Source organism: Sturnira hondurensis, unplaced genomic scaffold (genome assembly GCF_014824575.4).
Source record: "Sturnira hondurensis isolate 20B ecotype Veracruz unplaced genomic scaffold, ASM1482457v3 Scaffold0004136, whole genome shotgun sequence".
NCBI classification, from domain to species: Eukaryota; Metazoa; Chordata; class Mammalia; order Chiroptera; family Phyllostomidae; genus Sturnira; species Sturnira hondurensis.
This window is the reverse complement of record NW_028076767.1, coordinates 41,168,537-41,191,487: the sequence shown is the minus strand read 5'-3', so window position 1 is coordinate 41,191,487 and position 22,951 is coordinate 41,168,537. Positions and strand designations below refer to the sequence as shown.

Here is a 22,951-nt window from a genome sequence, read left to right as displayed (position 1 = left end):
CTATCCGAATAGTTTCTGTGGAGGAATGTTCAAGCTTAATGCAAAATTTGATGCAGATTCATTGCTCTCATTGCTCGGTCACTTTGAATGTGACAGCCACACAGTACACATCCTCACTCAAGAGTATCTACCGCCCCCACTGACTAGTACAATAAAGTCATTGTTCACACATGTCCATCCAGTCCACTCTCCTTGGCTGCCAGATTATATCAAGGTCAAGCGAATAATTCTTTTTATATTAACAATGGTCGTACTTTTTATGGACAGACCTCAAAATAGTTACTATAATCAATTTCTTCTTTTTAATGTTTTTCCCATTTTTTATTTAATTATTGTTCAAGTACAGTTTTGTCTTTTACTCCCATCCACGGTGCTCCTCACCCCCTCCCACTTCCACCCCCCCTTAGTCAATTACTTCTTAAGAAAAATTCTAAAAGCTTTTAGCTACTTATTTTCCACATGACACATTTCAGAAGTTGAATAAGGAGGTCTGACCGAGACAGCAAAGAGAAAAGACATAAAGAGATAGAAAATTTCAAGGGGGTTATCCAAAAAGTGGTAACATGACTCAAATCCTTGCCCACACTCAAGGTAAAAACGATGTTGAGGCTTTGAGGGAGTTCAAAAAATAGCACCTGTCTTCCCTACCCAGATTCTCAGCAAACTGAGAAACCAAATGAAAAGTAGAAGATGAAGTCTGAAATGTCACCTTCAGGACTACAAAAGGCTGAGCTGGAAGGCAGGGCTTAGTGTGGCAGCCAAGTGGGGCTGTGCACAGAACCCCAGGTTTAGGCCAACCTTGTTAGCAAAACAGGCGCACACCTGAGGGCAGGACCACTACCAAGAGGAAGAAAGGGCACCAGGCGAGGCTTTGCCAGTGTGTGAAGAGTGATGGTGAGTGGTGCCAGGAAGAGCCCGAGCGATACAGCTAGTGCGGGACTCTCCACCGGAGTGGGGACAGCCACTGCCCGTAAGAAAGGGAGGGTTTGAAGATTGTGAGGGGAAATCTGTGAAGAGGGTTTCTCTGGAGGAGACTAGTCTGAAAGCCCCTCCCATCCCAAAGTCACTTTCCCACTGAAAAGGCTACATTCAGAGAGCTTTACATACACCTCCTGAGGTGTGGAGAATGCTGAGAGCTGGTGTTTGGTTCTCACCTGGAAATTTTAAAAGAGAATTCTAACCGTGGGAGTGATGAAGAGGTGGCCGGACCAGGTGGGCGAGGGTTGGGAGGGAGGGAGAGAGAGAGAGAGAGAGAGAGAAGTGACAAGAGAGGAGAAAGGAGAGAAGGAAACTTACTCTTGTCCAACAGGGCCCCCTGGAGGAGCTCTTAGGCTTCAGCAGGGAGAAGCTGGAGTTCTGACACAGCTGAGGAGGTTTGGGTGATGAAGGGAAATCCAGGTGAGAGGCCCCCAACAATGGGGGATGGGGGTCTCTGAGGAACCCATGAAAGCACCCTGCATTAAGAATAAGTGGTTTTCAATATTGTAGCTTAGCCCAGAAAGATAGAAGCCACCTAGTGGGACAACTGGTCAAGAAGTTTTCTTTCTTTTCCCCTTTACTTCTCTCCCTCTTCCTGCTTTGATTCTGGAACAAACCGTGGTTCGTGAACTGGGGCTGACGATTGGGAACATCAGGTGGCGGACGGGAAGATAAATCCCACCCCCTTCCCTGGTTTCTTGGCTGCAGAAGCCCCCAGATGGGTGAAGAAAAAAAATTCACCCTTAAATCTGATCACAAAAGTTGATTATTACATATGACTGGCTATTCTGACTTTGAAATTGAGACTATTAGAGACTTAAATTGTCTGTAGGACCTTTTATTACATAAGAGTATTAAAAAACCAGTCATAGGCTTCTGGAGGTTTTCATCCAATGGCGGGGAAAAGAACTTTCTCCCAGTGAATAATTTTAAAACATCAAAAACAAGATTGCTCTCTGAATAGATTATTTTCTTCTTCACATTGAACAGCCTGTTGGCTCTATTTTGTTGGCTTTCACTCCTGTAGCCCACCCCCAGGGACTTTCCGTGGTAGCTCCACGTGTATGAAGCACACTGCCTAGACCAGCAGCGGGGATGTTGGCAACACTGGAGACTTGAACTGACCGAGGCTGACTCCCACTAACGGGCTTGCTACGACATTTTCCAGGCAGCACAGCGCACAGCAACTCTGGGGCTGTTCCTCCAGCAAGTTCCAAATTCAAGCAGGAAAATGATAAATGCATTCTAGTTAGTGACAGTGATCTCCCTGGATTTCTTTTTTAAAGCACTCTCCTAACAAACAGCACTGCTGTTGAACTTGTTGGCGAGGAAACTGAATGACATATATTAAAAGGCTCTATCCAATCCTGCCCAAAGCCTGGCAGTGGAGGCCGACTGGAGTTCTCATCAGCATCTTCTAACACCCTTTGTTGTTTGATCTGCATAGTTTCCCCTGTAAGACATTAACGATCCCAAAGACTGCTTTAAGAAGTTTATTATACATGAAGTGATTGAAAACTGCCAATCACCAATCTGGCAATCCCCTCTCATGAGCTTAAAGACTGTTCTGATTACGATAATTACATTTTTATGAATATCCTACCTAGAGAGTAACAATTTTACTAAGTCAGACTACACCACACAAAGATGCATCAATTTCATCTGCAATGAAAAATAGACCCTAATAGCACCGTTATATTTATATGATAGTCAAACAGCAAGATGCAACATAAGTACTTCAGCTGAAAGAATTCTGATCATTATTTAACCTTGAGATGATGATTAAGGGTGAAGGCTTGTCAGCTTCCATGAATTATTTTCTTTTTATGATTTGGCTGTTTTGATTTGATTTTTAAAACTCCATAATTAACACTTATTAACATGTGGATCCCTTCCCCACCATGATATATGGGCAAGGTAAAAACCACCACAAAAATGTTAACAGATATGATCAACGGTCAAAGAGAGAGCATTAGGTAATTATAAGACATAATTATGTTTCAGATACAACAGTGCCATGCCCACTGGTTTTCTGCTTTAATCAGCTAAGTTTCTTCAACCATGATGCAAAGAATGGACACAGTATTTCGGTTTGATGCTATGACTATATACTGGTTTAATGCAAGGAAAATTGATCAATTACTACCGACAGTGTTCGGTGCCAAAGCATGGTCTGAGAACCAGCAGCACCAAACATCACCTAAAAGATGCAAATTCTCAGGCCCTCCCCCAGACTTGCTAAATCAGAATCTCTAGCAGTGGGACACAGGACCCTCTTAACAAGCCCCCCAGACGGTTCTCTGAGAACCGCTACTCTAACATCTTACAGCTATCTCCGCTGGCTGCAGTGAAATGTTGGCAGTGCGGAGCAGGTAGCAGCAACTCTCTCGGCGTGCCCTGTTAACTGCAGGCTGTCTGTCCAGTGAACAGGCTCTTTTGGTCAAGTCTTTGAGTCCAAGGGTTCCTCTTAAGCAGATTTTGTTTTTAAATCTCCAGACCTCACCAGCCATAGTTCCTTCTCGTTACCAGTCATAACTGTTGGTTCATTCCTCCTGGTAGGAGGGATGTTTGCACCCTTCATAGTGTCCCAAGATTTACACCAGCATGAATGTCTACTGCTCAGACAGTGCATCAGAATTAAGCTTGTTAAACATACAAATTCCCTGAATTTTTATATTGGTAGGTCTGAGGCAGAGCCCAGGAACCTGTTTTTAACAAGCATTCCAGGTCATTCTTGTGCAGGTCGTCCTCACCATTCCTTCTGAGGAATGCTGAAAGGCTGACTCAGGAAGAGGAGGGGATTTCCAGCCAACACGGAGGTGTAGGGTAGATACACTTTGCCTCCTTGCACAACCAAAAGAAGGACAACAAAAATTTAAAAACAAAAAATAACCAGAACTGCCAGAAAATTGAACTGTATGAAGTTAGACAATCAAGGAATTAAAGAAACATTCATCCAGACCAGTAGGAGGGGTGAAGATGGGCAGCCGGACCAGAGAGGACTTTCCACAAGGCATTGGCTGTAGGACCAGGTGGGTGAGGTGGCGGCTGGTGGAGTGGGAGGTCCCACACTTGTGTGTGGTTAAACTGAAAGGAACAACTAGGCAGTGAGACAGACAGAGCAGCCCAGGGTGCCAGCATGGGGGAATAAAGCCTCAAAACCTCCAGCTGTAAAAACCTGTGGGGGTTGAGGCGGCAGCGGGGGAAACTCCCAGCCTCACATGAGAGTTGGTTGGAGAGACCTATGGGGTCCGAGAACATACACAAACCCACCTACCTAGTGATCAGCACCAGAAGGGCCCAATTAGCTTGTGGATAATGGGAGAAGTGACTGAAAGTGAGGTGAGAGCCAAGCAAGGGGCATGTTCCCTCTTGGACCCCTCCCACACACACAGTGTCACAATGCAGTGATGTGGGTTGCCCTACCCTGGCGAATACCTAAGGCTCCACCCCTTAGTACGACAGGTGCACTGAGACAAAGAAATATGGCCCAAATAAAAGAGCAGATCAAAACTCCAAAAATACAACTAAGTGATGAGGAGATAGCCAATCCATTAGATGCAGAGTTCAAAATACTGGTAATCAGGATGCTCACAGAAATGGTTGAGTATGGTTGAAAAATAGAGGAAAAAGTGAAGGCTATGCAAAGTGAAGGAAAGGAATATGTACAGGGAACCAACAGTGAAGGGAGGGAAAATAGGACTCAAATTAACGATTTTAAGCAGAAGGAAGAAGTAAATATTCAACCAAAACAGAATGAGGAAACAAGAATTCAAAAAAATGAGGAGAAGCTTAGGAACCTCCAGGACAACTTTAAATGTTCCAACATCTAAATCATAGGGGTGCCAGAAGGAGAAGAGGAAGAGCAAGAAATTGAAAACATTTGAAAAATAATGGAGGCAAAGTCCCCCTATTTGGCAAAGGAAACAGACTTCCAGGAACTCCAGGAAGCTCACAGAGTCCCAGAGAAGTTGGACCCAAGGTTGCACATCATAATTACATTACCCAAGATGATAGATAAGGAGAGAATCTTAAAAGCAGCAAGAGAAAAGGAGACTCGGGAAGAGCAATTACCTACAAAGGAGTTCCCATAAGACTATCAGCTGCTTTCTCAAAAGAGACCTTGCAGGCAAGAAGGGTCTGGAAAGAAGTGTTCAAGGTCATGAAAGGCAAGGACCTATATCCAAGATAACTCTATCCAGCAAAGCTATCATTTAGAATGGGAGGGCAGATAAAGTGCTGACCAGACAAGTTCAAGTTAAAGGAGTTCATCATTGCAAAGTCCTTATTATATGAAATGTTAAAAGGACTTATCTAAGAAAAAAAAGATGATAAAAATATGAATAGTGAAATGACAACAAACTCACAACTATCAACAACTGAATCTAAAAACAAAAACAAAACAAACCAAGCAAACAACTAGAACAGGAATAGAATCGCAGAAATGGAGATCACATGGAGGATTATCAGTAGGGATGGGGAGGAGGGGCAGGGGGAAAAGGTTCAGGGAATAAGAAGCATAAATGGTAGGTACAAAATACACAGGGGGAGGTTAAGAATAGTATAGGAAATGGAGAAGCCAAAGGACTTCGATGTACTACCCATGGACATGAACTAGGGAGATGGGGGATCCTGGTGGGAGGGGGTGCAGTTGGGGAGGAATAAAGAGGAGAAAAAGTGGGATAAACTGTAACAGCATAATCAATAAAATATATTTCAAAAAAGAGTATAAACAAAAAAGATTTTGTAGTAACTTATGTAAACCTACACAAAATTCCTAGCACAGGCCCTGCCACACAGTAAGCATTTCATAAATGATGGAAGAATTTTATTTTGTATAATTATTAAAATAAAATGTGATTATGCACAAAAAAGGAAAAGGAGGAAAATGCATGAGTGTGACATGGTAAGGCTCAGTCAGTTTCACAGGAATTATACCTGTTTTGGATCCTTGTAATACACTATTTCAAGCTTTTGAATAGCACAGAGATTCTGCCTACTTCTAGAGTTATTTGTGTATTTGCCTTAGTTCCCCCAGAGTGTAAGCTCCCTGAAATACAGGAATTGTGTGGCATACTCACCTTTGTATATTTAGCTGGGCTTACCCCAGGCCTTCTCATTTTTGAGAAGGTGCTCAGTAATACCTGTCAAATGAAGGAAGGCAATAAGGGTAAAAACGCAATTTAAAGAGTGTGATGGAAACAGTCAGAGAGAGTTTAGTTTTGGCCCCTTGTACCCACTGGCTGTGAGACCGTTGCATCTCGTCATCATCTCAGTGCCTGAGCCCAGCCTTTGTAACACGGGCGACAAGTTTCTTCCTCTTTCATGGGGCTGCTGAGGAGTTAAAAATGAGGTAATATATGAGAAAATGCTTTAAAACTGTAAAACCGGTTATTTCGATATTTAANGCAATTTAAAGAGTGTGATGGAAACAGTCAGAGAGAGTTTAGTTTTGGCCCCTTGTACCCACTGGCTGTGAGACCGTTGCATCTTGTCATCATCTCAGCGCCTGAGCCCAGCCTTTGTAACACGGGCGACAAGTTTCTTCCTCTTTCATGGGGCTGCTGAGGAGTTAAAAATGAGGTAATATATGAGAAAATGCTTTAAAACTGTAAAACCGGTTATTTTGATATTTAAAGATACGACCGTCCTCTTGCTCTAACTCCATTTCTCCTGTGAATGAGGGCTAGGTTGTGTGACTGAGGCAAAGAACACAAACTCTACTTCTGGCCATTGTGGAAAAGCAAAGAACCACTTTTCCAACTTCCAGGACAGTCAACAATAAATTAAATACTAAAAATTTACAATATGAGTGGAAGAGACACCCCACAGGTAAGGATGGGAGACACACAGGAGGGCGACTTAACTATTCACACTGCCGTCCGACTGCGACGGGCACTCTCAGAGTCTGCAGGTGTTTGGTGAAATGACCTCGGAATTTTAGTGGTGTCCTTGCGATCACTTAAAAGGCAGCAGGTGTCTGATATGATGAGATGAGGTGTAGCATTTCTTTAAAAAACTCAAGGTGGGTATTATGACTACCCCTCAAGCTGTAAAGGACAGAATAACTGAAAGAAATTAGATCACTTACAAGTGGCAATGCACCCGAGTCTTGTAGTAACAGCCGGTCCAGGCCTAGAGCTCAATGAGGAAAATAAGGACAGTGTACACACAGTGAGTTTTCCGTGAAGTTGTATTTACTCAATTGAGCCTACTGTTTTTTATTCTAAGAGTAGGTGTTTCCTTGTTTTGGCCTTTATAAAATGTCATTGCTTTTACAAAATGTTAGTATATTTTTAAACTGGCAAACGATAAGTTGACAGTATTATGACTCTCTATTCAATTTATTTACTCATCCTTAAGTTTGAATTGTGGATCGATTCAAGGCAAGTGGCTTGAGTCAAATTTCTAATCCATTCAAGTTTTGATTTCTCCACGTGTAAAATTACAAAGACTTACAATAACATATGCAATAATACTCGCAAAGACCTTAGCACAATTTGTCGTACATAGTAGGTGATTAATAATCAGTGGTGGTTAGATGAAGAATCAAGGCAATACATGGGTGTTGCCATCTAGGTAAGTAAATCAGATAGAATGTTGATGGTATAAACTTGTATTTTCACTATTGTTTGATATTTTTCATTTATTTCGTGGCCTCATTTGGGACCTATCCATGCCTTTGTTCCAAGAGTAAGTCTCAGCAGAAAGCACTAAGGCACCTTCCCTTCCATGCACGCAGCCAACCCCAGAGCCCTGTCAGTCAGTAGGAGCACCCCAGAATCAGTGACAGAGTGGGGTTGTGCCTTCTGGCTGAAGTTCCTCTTGGATCTACAACTTAAACATATATATACTCTTGGTTCTAGGACTAGTAGTTCCCTATTGTATAATGTGTATCTTTGTATTTCCAATGCTTAAATCGTCATCAATGTTTGTTGAAGATTTGAATTAATAGATGTAAAACAAGGAATACAACAGCGCCTTAAATTATCTATCTGTTCCCAATTACCTATCTGAAATAGATAGCATTCCCACAGGTGATCTTTAATTTACTTGCTAATAAGAAAGACAGCCAACAGGAAAAAAATGGGAGTCCCTCGTTACTAAAACACACTTGAGTCCACGGTGGATATAGTTCAGGTGTTCTGGCTGGTACAGTCCTAGTCAAGATTTAAGCTAAATTTCAGCTCATTGTCTAATAATATCCAGACTTGTTTCCCTAAGAATCTTGAGAATTCTGTAATTAAACTTTATCAGACTCCTTTGAATGGACTGAAACATTTTTCCTGAGTATGATGGCCTAGTCTGATGACAAGGGAATGAGGAAATAGAATGGAACTTTCACTGAATGCCTGACATATGCCAAATATTTTATGTATTTACTTAAGCTCTGTAACCATTCTGCAGTTGAGAGAACTAGAGCTCAGAGGCCTTAAATAACTTCTCTGCAGTCTTACAGGGAGCATGTGGCAGGGCCAGGATTCAGTCCAGGGTTGTGTGTCCAGGGCTTATTCTGACTCTGTAACTTGTCATTTCTCCTTTTCTTTCCAGCAAATGTGAAAGACACGAGAGACTTTAGCTGGAAGTGGGAGGGGTGACAATAACTGAGTGTGGTGTAGAGAAAAGTCATACTGCTTGTCTATCAGTAGTAGGTGATTTGGGGCCTTAAGTCACCCAACTGTAAGGCCACAGAGTTGGACTAGGTGGCCTCTGCGTGGAGTGACCACATGGCCCAATTTGCCGGGACAGCCCTGATTGATACCAGTTGCACCAAGGCAGTTATTATTAATGCCCCCTGCCACTTTTAAAAGTGTCCTACTGTGGATCATAAATTCTAATGCTGCCCTGTATATATGGCTCTTTCCAGGTCTTAATATCTGATTTCAAATTGAATCTAATCATTTATTTGATGACTGAAGCAACATGGATTTTAATTTCCCAGGCCTGGGAGGTGTAAGGGGCAGAAAGACAGCATGTGAGGTGACTGCTGTCTGGAACTCCTTTAGTTCCGACAGGAACATTTTCCTGCTCTTACTGCTTCCCGTTGAAAGTGCACCAGCAAAGTCCCGTCTGGTCGGTTTGGTTCCAGGTAATACTAACAGTGGCTGGCACCTCCGAGCACTTACAGAAGTCAGACTGAGTGTATCATCTTATTTACTGCACTTAGTAATGCTGCGAGATTGCGTACTTTCTGCGTGAGGAAACAGGCTCTGAGAAGTTAAGTGACTTTGCAAGTGAAGACGGAGCCAGGTCTTCCTAACCTGTCAACCATTATACCATATTGAGATATGTACATAGGCCCCACACACATACACAGCTGATAATTTTAAAAATAATCAGACCTCCTCAATTCCTATCGGTCTTCCCCAAATTTATCCATGTCAATGCTATTCTTTGTAATTTTATCTTCCACTGCTTATACCATCCATCTTCACCTCAGGGTAGAAGCATCTGCCTCAAATAAACCATCAGCGGATTCTGAGGAAGAGACAGGTTCTCAGGAAAAAGAAACAAGGTATTAGAAAGTAGATGCAATGACTATTTACTTTCTTATACAGGCCTCCTTCTTTCTTCTTCTTTTCTTTGAGAATGTCTTTCTTTACCAGAGTATAAAACAGAAAATAGACACTTGCTTTTCTGTTCATATTTACATAGATAATACTGAAATAAAAACCACCGGTTGACACTCATATCGTTCTGCTTTTATTTATTGTCTGGCTAACTTACAAAGAGGCAGATGTCTCGAGTAGACTCTCTCCCACCATTTAAACTATCCCAATAAAACAGATACGAAAATGTGCATGTTTACATAGTGCAGTGGTATGAAAAACATTTTTTTCTTCCTTTATAGTCCCTGACTATAAACAGGGAAAAATTGATTTCATGCCAAAAATTTTGGGGCACTTTAACAATCATCCCATTTTTGCCGCTCAGATAACAAAATTTGTATTACAAGTTAAAATATAAAGGCTTAACAGATTTTACAAATATGCAAATAATCTGCTACTTAGACATAAAAAGTTGACTTCTTTCAAATCACAAAGTAAGGCACCATTGGATTAAACATTTTTCCCAGCTTTTACTAAATAAAATGCATAGTGAAATAAATACCGAACACTGAATTTTAATACTGTAATACATTTCCATATAAAATGATATGTGAATGTTAAAATACTGTATTGCATCTTGAATACATTTACCTGGAAGTTTTATGGAAAAAAAACACACATAAGCTCTGATTTCAGGGAAGAAAATTATTCATTTTTGTGATTTGCCATAGTTAAAAATATTAACATAGAACTTAAAGTTTTGGATGCAATTAGGTTTCTAACTTTCAAAGCAAGAGTATAAGTGTATTAATGAAACATTCACTTACAAAACACATTCTAACACATCTCCATCCTGGGGGAACAGCAACTGTAGGTTGTGGCCCCATTTCAGACTTGAGGGTGGCCCCTGCAGAGTTTGGTGTGTGAGGAAAGCGGCGGCTCTCGCTCCCCCTTATAAAACTCCGACCCGCTTTCTGTGGCTGAGACTTTTCTTTGCCATATTTGCCAGCAAGACCCCTTTTCTGAGTTGGGTAATTAGGCTTTCTCACAGGAGTTTTAGTCAACCATTGATTAAAGAATAATATCTGATTAAAGAGTCAAATAATAAAGTGATGCCGCTATGTTACCAAAATATGAACTTTTTTAAAAAAACACTTTGCCAAGGTTGTTATACCTTTGTATTTTTTGATTCTTTGGGTAAAGGACTCCAAGTTCCTGAAAGACAAATGAATGGTAGAGGAGGTGGGGACCCAAGATACATAATGTGCTAAGCCCAGGACTTTGGCAAGACAAGGTATAAAAATACAATCTATTCAGTGGGTAGTATCATAATTTATTAGACACCCCATTTACTAGAACTCTAAGTTCTTTGCTTTTATATAAATGAAATAATTATTTCTTCTATAAATAGGAATGCTTTTTCAAAATTTTCTTTGGATTGGTTTCTCGTTAGCATCTCCCAGTAATACACGAACAACACCCTGAAACTGTGACACAAAGTTTATGTAGGTACACACATATATATGTGGCCGTGTGGTTTTAAAAAAATAAGTAATGGTCATTTCAAACATAATCAACCATATAAAATATCTAAATGGAAATATTTTTTTGCAATTCCATAGTTAGATTTAAAGGTCCCAGTGAAGTCTGTAAACAAAATCATACCAAAAAAGGCAAGGCTGGCTCTTCCCTGTGGTCCATTTGGGAGCTTTGTTTGCATAGATCCAAGGCGAATGACTCCTTCTCCCAGACAGTTTCAAATTCCCTCCAATTCCAGTAACAATCTTTCTCAACCCCATACACATCAGATCTAGATTTTTACAGTTTCGCCCATCAACCCAAATCTGGCCTCTTTTCCTGTGTTTCTGATTTGCTACCTTTCCCTGACTTTCCCCTCTGCTCCCGGACGACCCCACCCCAAGGAGGAAGCTGGGAGGCCGCCTCAAATGCGCAAGGCAGAAGTGCAGCTGACAGGTGAGCTCCAGGCAGCTGGTTCTGAGCCTGGAAGCCCCAATGGGCTCTCTGTTCCTTTCCAATGGCTTTATTCCACATGACTTTAAATGCTGTTAGAGCAATTTCTGATCTTGGTACTCGGAAACAACATTCTTATACAGGTATTAAGGGAAGAGAGAGAATAAGGGACAAAATCTAAGGTCAAGCTGCCTGCCAGACAAGGTGTTGCGTCCTAACTTTATTCTTAGTTACTTCTTCAATTGCTAAAGCCCATCTTTCACTTTTTGTTTTTTAAACAAGAGGTTTTGCACTATCCTGTCTTCTAGACCTGCGCTGTCCAATATGGCAGCCACCAGCTACTTGTGGCCACTGAGCCCTTGAAATGTGACGAGTCCAAATAGAGATGTGCTTTACGTGCAAGGCACAAAACCGGATTTTGAAACTTAGTACCGAATAAAAAATAATGTAAAATACCTCATTAATAGGTATTATTTTCATTGCAGGCCAGGTGGTATTTTGGATAAAATATATTAAAATTAATTTCACCTATTTCTTTTTCTTTTTTTTAATGTGGCTACTAGATATTTAAATGGCATACGTGGCTCATACTATATTTCTATTGGACAGCTCTGTCCTAGAGCCTACTTCAGACTGCCCCAAACTATGATCTCTGACCACAAAAACTTCATGTGAGCCCTTGCTCAGCAACTCGCTCAGGCGGCCTGTGGTTCCTGGAAACAGACAGGAGGCCAAGCATGCAAAAAGGGCATGGAAGCAAGCAGCTCTCAGGGACTGGAATATTATCTGTAGCAAATTTACAGTGAATGTTTGAATTTGAACTTGGTTGGCTGAAACCTGGGACATGATTCATTTCTGCCTACTTGCCATAAAAGCCAGTCGACCCCTAAGCAGTACACACTGTTGGGCTGCAGCTGAAGCAAGCAATAGCTTTGAGAATATACACAGAATAAAGATTTAGGTGCATTTGCTTATTGGATTCCCACCCCTCACATACATATTCCCATGCCAGGCTCCCTTCTTCCCTACTTCTTATATGAAAGGGACAAAGGAGGAAGGCGTGCAACTCTTGAGAGCAATGACAGAAGTCGCTCTGGGGCTCCGGTGGAGAAGAGCAGGCAAGGATCACCTCAGGGGAGGCGGCAGGGGTGGGGCACCCCTTTCTCTTCGGTTGGATCCACCTTGGTGAAAAAATAGACAAAAGATAAATTTTGGTTAGAAAGCTTGTGTTCTCACTATAGAGACGCAGATGTTCGCAGAGTTATACACAACCCTGCACCCTATGTATGACTGGCACACAAGGATGCGAAGGGGGAAGCAAGGAAGGGCTGAACGGATATTACTAGTGGGTGATCCACCTCTGGCTACCAACTACTTGCATCGAGTTAGGAAAGTAAAAAAATTGTTTTTCTTCGCATCACAAACACGGTATGTGTTTATTATAGGTTTAGAAAAAAATAGATGAGTGAAAAGAAAACAAAAAATTCACCAAGCTCCCACTACCCAGAGATAATAAAAAATATCATTTGTGTATTTTCTCTATGTAAACAATTCCTTTTTGTCTTCCCAAAATTGGATCATATATAGTCATTCTGAACATCTTTCAAAGTTATTACTCTACATGTATAATTATTAATGACACACTGCTTTCTATTATATAGGCATATTATGGTTTATTCACCTAATCCCCTTTTTTGGGCATTTAGGCATCTTCTAATTTCTAACCAATGTGTTTGTTATAGTAGCCACCCTAATGGGTGTGAAGTGGCCTTTTGTTGTAGTTTTATTTGTATTTCCCTAATGATTAGTGATACTGAACATCTTTTCATGTGCTTATTGATCATCTGTAGATCTTCAGAGAAATGTCTATTCAAGTATTCAACCCATTTAAAAAATTGGGTTGTTTGTTTTTTGTTGTTGTTGAACTATAGCAATTTTTTATATATTCTGCATATTAGTTCTTTATCAGCTATATGATTTACAAATATTTTATCACATTTCAGGGGGTGCTTTTTCATTCTATCGATAGTGTTCTTTCAAAAACTATACTTATTTAAAGGCTTAAATAAGCAACCCAGGCATGTGCCCTGACTGGGCCTTTATTTAAAGGTTTACTTATTATTCAGGTTTAAAATCTATTCACAGTTTTTTAAAAATCAATCTTCTATATATTTTTAAAAGATTTTATTTATTTATCTTTAGAGAGGAAGGAAAGGAGAGAAGGAGAGAAATATCAATGTATGGTTGCCTCTTGTGAGTCCCCTGCTGGGAACTGGCCTGCAACCCAGGCATGTGCCCTGACTGGGAATCCAACCGCAATTGTGTGGTTCGTAGACCTGCACTCAATCCACTGAGCTATACCAGCCAGGTCCTATTCACAGTTTTTGAAATTCATCTGTCCCACACACACTTTTCTGGTGATCTCACCACTGTTAGGCACAGGGACAGGTACTCAGGTGCTTAAGCATGTCCACCAGGGGCACACGTCAACTGAGTGTGTCTGCTATGGCCACTGCTCAGGCCCAGGTAGGCTGGCACCAACACATTCCTCAATAGGCACCCTGACAGCGACCCTAGTAGCCACTTAGGGATTTCCGAGATAGAACCAAATCTCTGAGCAAGGAGACGGGGCAGAGGAAAACACTGGCATTATCTTGCCGGTTCCTCTTACCATCCAACCAAGTCTTTCCTTGGGCAGGCATCTGGGGAAAGACTCACATGGATATAACCAGCCACCTGTCATGGGGCCTGGACCAGCAGCTGCCACCCCACAAACAGGTAGCACAGCAAGGGCCGGCCCGTGCACACATTTCACTAAGCGGCACTGCTCCGGGCTGTCTGCGTGCCTACCGGGCCGTGGGCCTGGAGGCTAGGGCAGCGACGGGAGTGGACAAAACTGTTCATACTTTATGTATTTTTTACAGAGAGCATCCATTATCAGTATAAAATGTTAAAATACATATTGCTAGAACTTTAAAGCAAGTCTACAAAAAGTTTTTGGGGGCAGTGGAAATTAATTCACCAGTTCAAGAAATAGTTTTAAGTGTCTGCCGTGTCTCAGGCTCTGTGACACTCGAGGAAGATGCAACAGTGAGCAGGACATAGTTCCAGCCTGCGGACTTCACAAAGTCTTAAAGACAGGCGGGCGGGGGAAGGAGTGTGGTCAGCTATTAAATTAAAACTCTAGAGGGGCTGGGGAGTACGGATCTGTTACTGACATGTACAGGGGTGGGAAAAGAAAGGGCATCGCACCACATGACTCTCTTCCGAGTTAGTAAAGCTCTGTAATCAGCGTAACCTGCGTGTCACTTTCCATACAAGGAACTGTAAACCCACTTTTGCCCACCCCTGCATACACATACATATATATAATATTTACAGTAGAAATCAGGAAAACACATTTAGAGTCCTAAAGGGAAGAAAAACAGGCTGTACTCCCATCAGCTAGAAGCCCCACTTATGACATAAACACACACACAGACGCAAAGGTATGTGTCCTGTGGGAAGCCCACCACTGCAGCCTCTATGATAACTTTCACTGTAGTTAATACCTTTTTTACTAGGTGTCATCTAGGAATACATTATTCTACATAAATGAGTTTTCCCCAAAATTAAACTTAAAAAAAAATCCTAATAATTTATTTTTAGAGAAAGGGGAAGAGCAGGAGAAAGAGAGGGGGAGAAACATTGATATGCCAGAGGTACATCGACTGGATGCCTCTCACGTACCCCGCACTGGGTCCCTGGCCTGCAACCCAGGCATGTGCCTTGACTGGGCATCGAACCAGTGACCTTTCAGTTCGTAGGCCGGCACTCAGTCCACTGAGCCACACCAGCCAGGGCTAAACTTCTTTTAAGCAACAATATTCCCTTTACTTCTGTCATTTGTTCATGGAAATTTTCCTAAAATATTTTCAAATTTTTTGAAATCTTCAACAGAGGCACAAAGCACAACTTGACCTGTCCCTAGTAACCTGCCCCATGCTGTAACCCAGCACAGTTGTGTCCCCATCTCCTCTTTCTGCCACATCAAGTCTCCCTGAAGTCCATAATTTTGTTTCAGACCAGCCTCAAGTTCAGGTGATACTAATCTACTCTGAGGCTGGGAACAAACTGAGAATTAAGAACTGTGCACCAAGGAAGTCAGTAGGCTCCGAGGATGTGCACGAAGCTCTGCCTAGGGAGTGAGGACAAGGCTAGGGACACAGGGACCGTTGTTTGACAGACTCAAACATCTTCTCCCCACACATTTCTGCTTTGAGGGTTTGTTTCTGAAGCTAAGGCTCTTACAAATTATCAGTGATGTATGTATATTTCATGATAATTCTTTCTCAGGCCTATACATTTATTGTTGTAAAATATTAGTTTTTCCATTTCCTCTTTTTGTTCACATTCTTTTCCAATAGTGGAAAAGTGATTCACTTCTTATGGTAGTATTACATTCATTAGGGGGGGAAAAAAACAAACAGAAACAACTTAAGTGTCCAATAATGGTGAAATGAGTTATTAAATGTTGACTTGATGGAAACCACATGATAAAATCTCTGTTTACTAAGCAATGTTATATAAACATCACCACAAAAAAACTGTACTCTATAATTATAACCATGTAAATTAATCAGAATTCAATGGATAAAAACTAGACAAGAACGTGGTAAAATGAAAATACGTTGTGGAGAAATTATGGGTTCACTGAAAATGTGATGCTGTATAAAGCTATCATTATAATGTATTTAAAAGATCAAAGCTGTTACAGTCAGTTTTTATTATGATTAAATAAGACATTTGCCAGTCTCAAAACTAATAGGAATAGAAAGAAGATGGTTCTATTTGGGCCATCTCAGGAAGATCAAAATGGGGGAAGATTCTTTAAACAAGCAAAATGATAAAATTTCATCTACTAGCAACCTGAAAGTATTTTCGGCTTGTAACGACACATTAAAATGATCTTTTCTCATATGCATTCTGGTTACCCCCACTTTCTTCACTGACTGCAGAAGGGGACTGTACCAGGATTCAGATAGCTTTGAATCCAGAAGTGACTTCTCTGAAGTCTCCCTAGTCCAGGTAAGAGGCCTGGATTTCCTATGCACCCCTCAGCTGTATAGAACCCAGGCTATTCAAGTGGGAATCCACCACAAGCCCTTGCAGAAATACTCACTCCGGCTTTCATTTCTCGCCAATTTACTGGGGTATGTTTTGGTTGTTGGCACATATGGCTCTGGAGGTGGCAAATCAGAAATCGGATGGAAGTAGAATCTGCTTTCCCACTCATCTGAGGGAGAGACAAACAGTATCTTCAGTAACCGACAATCTACTATGAAGAGATGTAATGAAAGGCATATCATGAAATAGAACTGAAGAGATCACTTCTAGCTTTATGTCTAGAAGTTTAGGGAAGTGCTACATGTGTCATTGAGATTACACATCAATAACATGTGCTGGTCTTCCAATCAAACCAAAGCCAGATCCAAGCGATTTTTATTAAAGTGACTAGGACCCAGCCAGTTCCTTTCAGGAGCTGGGGGCTATGGCTTGGGACACCTTTCTTAATCATTCCTCCCACTGGTGGGAGGAATCCCTGGGGCCCTCCGATACAGAGGCAGAGGCAAGCTGCTTAATATCTGTGGGCCATTGGGCCTCTTACCTACAGCAAACTATTTAGAAAGATAGGTAATAAAGTAAGCCACAGAAATGTTTCTTTTTAGAATGCTGGCATCCCTAGAAAGTTAACCAAAATGAGACTCAAACAAGGAACAGAGAAACAAAATCTGCCTTTTTGAAAAGTGGAGAAGGAGGCATTACTATTTTTAATTTGAAATCATGATGAGTCCTAGAATGATTCTATCAGTGATTTTCAACTGGTGTGCTGCAAGAATTTTAAAAACATACAATATCTGACTATTTAATCAGGGGTACTGACCTCTCTTCCCGTAGGTTGTCAAATAAAAAATAACACAACAATAGCCATCCAGTATGAATGAATCAAATTAAACCTAATTTTTTATCAGATCGGCCCAAAGTATATGTTTTGGTGTGCTGCAGAGTTTTAGTAATTAGTTGATATGTGCCATGATATGAAAAAGGTTGAAAATCACCTTTTTCTTTTGGGAGAGCAGAGCAGTGTGATAACAATGAAGGTCTTGCAAAGAAGAAATGTAAACACACTAACAAATGCAAACAAATTTCTCATTCAACCGCTGCTCCATAGCTTGTGTGTTTCCAAGGAGGTGGGACCACACCTCACCTTCACATGAAGACTCTTGGAAGCCGTTTCTAATTGATGTTGATGGTGGAGGTGGTGGAGGGGCCCCAGCACCGGGCCTGTCTGGAGGAAGGGGAGGCCGAGGCCCACCCCTCAAACTGTCTACACCTCCTCTGGACGGCAACTGCGGGGTGGCAGGCAGGGCCCGAGACGTGCTGCCATTTCTGTTTATTGGAGGAGGCGGTGGGAGAGGGCCTGGAGTAAAAGAAAAGACAACAATGAAGGGCAATACCTTACCATGGCCATCACCAACATGCAATTATTGAGTGCCTGGTGGATACATGACCTTTTACTAGAAAGGGTGGAGAAATCATGGAGACTTCCTAGGAGATTCAGACAAGAAAGGAGTAGACACGTGCCAACTCAGAAATGCTCACATGTATCCACAGATGTGAAACGGGTGCATATTGGAGCTGAATGGCTGTGTTGGCTTTGAGTTGGTATTGAGACTAGAGATGTTACAGTTAAACTCAGGACAGGTGATAATCTGTTTATACCGACAACCTATATACATACTTAAAACACATTTTCATATCCTTTTAAAAGCTGTCGGACTAATTACTGTGACACACTTATTAAATGTTTCATAGAAGAATTTTTAAAAGCAGATAGTTATTAAATTATTTTAGATCTTCAGAGGAATTAAATTCTTTAAATTCACAGCATTATTGCTAGTTCTGTAGGCACGCTTCTGTGAAGCACACACTCTGTTTCCAAGCAGAAGCAGGATCAGGAAACTCAGTGTTAGTCATCCTGAGAACAGCAGAAGTTCCTTCTTGGTTCTTCCTCTTTCGGGAGGCAGACCGACACAGGGAGTGACTACAGCTCGCCGAGGTGCACGGTTATAAATGCGGTGCAGGATCCTGACCCTGAGCGGGCTGCTTACCCCGTGGGGCTTGGCTTCCTATCTACAAAGAGCACCGAGTAGTCACCTTTCCCACCGCACGACTGCCAGGAATACTTAGTCAAAGGCAAATAAAAAGGGCTACATAAGTATTTGAAATCACTTCTTAAAAAATTGCAGTAATATGGTATAATCAGAAATTTTTAAGTTCCTAGAAAATAATTCAAATGAAATTCTTTTTGATAATACACAGGAACCTATCTTGCTTTTCCCATTCTCCAAATGCAGAGGCTATTTGGGTCACGAATAAATTAAAAAAAGAAAGGAAGAAAAAGAACTTCAGCATTTTTTTCATGTGAAACCAAAATGGCCTTAGTAATTATTCCTGATCTTCAGCGGCATACTCCACCTGCCAGAGGCTGACATTTTATGTTACACAATGTCTTGAATTACTATAAATATGATCTCGTTAACTGCAGATTCAGAATCCAACTAGAGGACATTAAAAGCAGTGACTTGCCCATCACAGATGGCCGGACATCTTGGCTCAGACACTTGCTGAAGGCAGGAAGCATGCCCTGCCCTGGTTGGTCTATCACGGTGTCTTCAGTGCCTCACTTGGTGGGGTTTACTTATTGTCCTGTCTGCTTGTCACAGCTGGAGTCCCAGTCAGTGGGAGTAGATTTATTATGGAGAGGAGTGTCTCTCACTGGAACTCCCACCACAGAACTGTCACCCAATGTCAACTAGACTTCCATTGTTATTGGGCCTAGTACTACATAACTTGATTGACTTGATCTTTCTCCCTTTAAGTGACTGTTCATGTCCTTCTTCTCCAACCTTCCAGCCCCCTGCTCCAAGCCTGGGCAAGCATAATAGAACACATTTCTACTTCCCACCGGCAGTCTAATAATAAAAGTGGCCATTGATGCTGGGAAATAAGACAATCACTACACACCCTCATCTCGTTTGACTTTTCCAACAGCTCTGAGAGGTGTGGAGACGGCAGGAGCCCCGGGGGTGTTGGAAAGTTAAAGAGACCAAGTCGGGAAGCTAATGCGAGGAAGAACCAGGGTTTGACCATAAATCTGTCAAATCTGAGAGCCCATTCTCCCAGCAATGAAGCTGAGCCATCTCTCAAAATCCAGGTGGCCCTAGATGACCTGTCATGTGTTCCTTGTGGGGATGTAAATTGGTAGGAATTTTCTAGAGGCCAATTTGGCAGTACCTACAAACCCATAGCTTACTGTGCATAATCATCACCTAGAAATTCCATTTCTAGGCATTCACCTGAAGGAAATACATAGAAATGTACATAAATATTTGACTATAAGAATGTATATCTGCATTATCAGCAACAGCAAAAATCTGGAGATGTCTTATACGACCAAGTGAAGAATTAAGGAACCAAGGTATTTCGGAGGAGTTAATATTATGCAGTCACTAAAAGTCAGGTTGTGTCGTATCAGAAAATGTTAACAAGATATTGTGAATTAGGAAGCAAATTGCCAACTAATATTTGTAGTGTGATACTAATTTTGTAAACACACACACACACACACACACATATATATATATATGTATATATATATATATATGCATATATTTTAAAAAGCTTGAAAGAATATACAAAAATGTTATCAATGATCATTTCTGGATGGTTGTGGTGGCAGGATTATAGATGATATTTGTTTTCTTCCTACTTTTCTATACTTTCTTATTCTGTAATAGTTATGACATATAATGAAAAGGAAAAATAAATGTTGTAATTATGTCACTGCCTACCCAATTTTTAGGCAGATTTATTAATCTACTGACTCACCTACTTGGCAGAGCTGTGTGAACAGCCCCACAGCCACTCTGGGGGAAGATCCATAGGTTTTGTATACAAAGAAAACACTGCGTCTCATTCACCTGACTGCTCGTTCTTGCTAACTCACTGACGAACACTCGATGAGATGGCGCACGTCTAGTGACTGGACTGAAGGGACCAGTGACTTTCTGTATTTGTGGCCCATTCTCCATGGCAGGACAGCTTGAGGGAGTGCTTCTCAAACGTTTCTGCACATTGCAGTCATGGGGATATTACAATCCCACTGTCCCGATGTCCCATCTAAAACCCAGAGCAACAAAACCAGAAAGCCTGGGGAAGGGCCCATCGTGGTTCTTAAAGCACCCCAGTGATTCCAGCATGGGGTCAAGACTGAGGACCTGACCTCAAGTTTGAGGTTTAAAGAATGCTGTTTGTTAGGTTCCTGAGGTCACAGGGTCAAAGGTAAGTTAACTTCACTGGGAGAAAAAAAAATACCCCATTTCCAAACATCTTGTATGCATAAGGTTAAAATTCAAAAGTAGTTTAGTTTCTCTGACTCGATCAATAATTAATACAGTACAAATCCTGGGGAATCTGCACATTTCATTTCATTTCATATTTTGAAAGTAATTATTCCCTCATTCAGGTTTGTCAACCCTGGGCAGGGGCCACAGATGTGCCTCAGCAGGTCCTTCAGTGCAGGAAACAGCACGCACAGTTCCAGTTTAGATGCACGAGTGTTTCTGTGAAGAGAAGGCCTACACCTTTACCTGACTCTCCGAGGGATCTGTGTGTCAGAGATGTCAACAAACAGCAAAGCGGGTGCTGACATTGTCCTTAATAAGCAGGGAAGTGGCCTGAGGCCTTGACAGGTAAGGAGAGAAGTGCAGGCGAAGTTCATTGGCTCTGAAATAACCACCCTTCTTGTTGAAATAATGGGGCCCCTCTACAGGAGATGGGCATTTAGTTCCCCAATTAAGACATCTGAAATCACTGTAGTGGGGCAGGGTCGTAAAATGGTGAGATGGGTGGTGAAACTTGTAGCCTCTTCTCTATTAACTGTTTGCAGTCATTGAACTTTATCGGTTACGCAGTCTCCTCATCTCCAAAGCACACATGGAAATGTCAGTCCCACTTCCTCAGCGTTGAACATGAGGTGGGGATGAAATCACCCAGTGGCAGGTGTCATGTAACAGATAAAAGCAGTTTGAGGGGTCACTTAAGCTTCCTGTTAGACTCTGTGTATGACCATTAGTGACATGTGGGCAGGCTGGGTTTCAGGGACACAACCCAGCCATGTCTTGCCATACCTGATCTGCCCGGTGGGTCTCTCACTGGAGGAGGGGGTCTCTCATTGGGCGGGGGAGGAAGAGGGCCGGAACGTCCAGGCGAAGGTAAGGGAGGTGCAGACGAAGAGAGGGACAAATTCCGTTGTGGGAGTCTTGGGATTTCATCACCGCCACTGGAGCCTGCAGGCAGGTGGGGAGGGCCAGGCCTGCTGGGGGGAGGTGGCGGAGGTGGGGCCTGTGACAAGGAGGAAGGCCGCGGAGTGGAAGGCACTGGGGGCTTGCTGTTCTGGGGGGGCGGAGGTGGGACGGCTTCCCTGTGGATGGAGGGCCTATTGCCCATCGGAGGAGGAGGTGGAGGGGGCTTGTCATCCAAGGCCCTGCCCGGGGTAGGCGGCAGGGGAGGCCTGTTGGAGGATGAGGCTGAGGGGCTCTGACGGATGGAGCCTCCTCCAAAAGCAGCACCTCGGTTTCCGGGGAAAGGGGGAGGAGTTGGCCCGGGGCCAGGCTGCCTGGGGGCTCCAGGCACTGGCAGGGACCCCCGGTTGTGCAGACTTGACTGAATGGGTCTCGGGGTATTCGGTACTGGCGGGGGTGTGCTATCAGGCTTCGAGCCCACGTCAGGCCTTGGGGGAGGCATTCGGTTCCTCTGGGGCTCTGGGGGTCCACTTCTCTGGCCTGGAGAAGGCACAGGGAACCTCCCGGAGCCACCTGGGGGTGAGAAAGGTTTGGCAGATGTGGCTCTTCCTCCTGGTGGCAAAATCGGGGGTCGGCTTCCTCCAGAATCTGAAGAACAGAGGGAAAAATTCAGTTCGAAAATTAGGAATCTTAAAAGAAACCAGAGAAGCAGAATATCTTTGCAGCTACTGCAAGTCCTTTCTTAGATACTATAAATACAGGTAACTACTATTTATGAAAATCAGATTTTGTGCAGTCTTTCCTGGAGGAAGAGGAATTGATCACCGTCCCTGCCCTGGTACCTCTTAGGCCTAAAAAAATAACAGCCATTTAAGGTGAAGAGATTAGTTGTCCCAGCATAAATCTTCATATAGGAGGGGTTACCTAGTCTCTTCGAAGAGAAATTCTCAAGAGAAGGTGCAAAAGTACAATGGGAGAGTAATGATTGCAACAAGAAGGAACTAAGAAACAGAAAAAAAAACCTGTCAAAATTTAATTGGAAGAGTCAATGCCAGTGGATGGGATTAATCCACAAAGAAGTGAACGACACTCTAGGCAACCAACTAG

The 22,951-nt window shown here is 42.3% G+C and overlaps 1 protein-coding gene across 4 annotated transcripts in view; it reads right to left on the bottom strand.

Moving 5' to 3' along the window:
* Positions 1-9,668: 9,668 nt before the first annotated feature.
* WIPF1 (WAS/WASL interacting protein family member 1) overlaps positions 9,669-22,951 on the bottom strand; it is a 121,286-nt gene continuing 108,003 nt past the window's right edge. For all 4 annotated transcript variants that reach the window (XM_037044420.1, XM_037044421.1, XM_037044422.1 and 1 more), the window contains exons 5-8: positions 21,731-22,492; positions 17,746-17,958; positions 16,660-16,773; positions 9,669-12,679 (exon numbers count right to left, since the gene is read on the bottom strand). In XM_037044420.1, the coding sequence (XP_036900315.1) occupies positions 12,624-12,679; positions 16,660-16,773; positions 17,746-17,958; positions 21,731-22,492 (1,145 nt within the window). In that variant the 3' untranslated portion in view covers positions 9,669-12,623. The remainder of the gene's footprint in view (positions 12,680-16,659; positions 16,774-17,745; positions 17,959-21,730; positions 22,493-22,951) is intronic.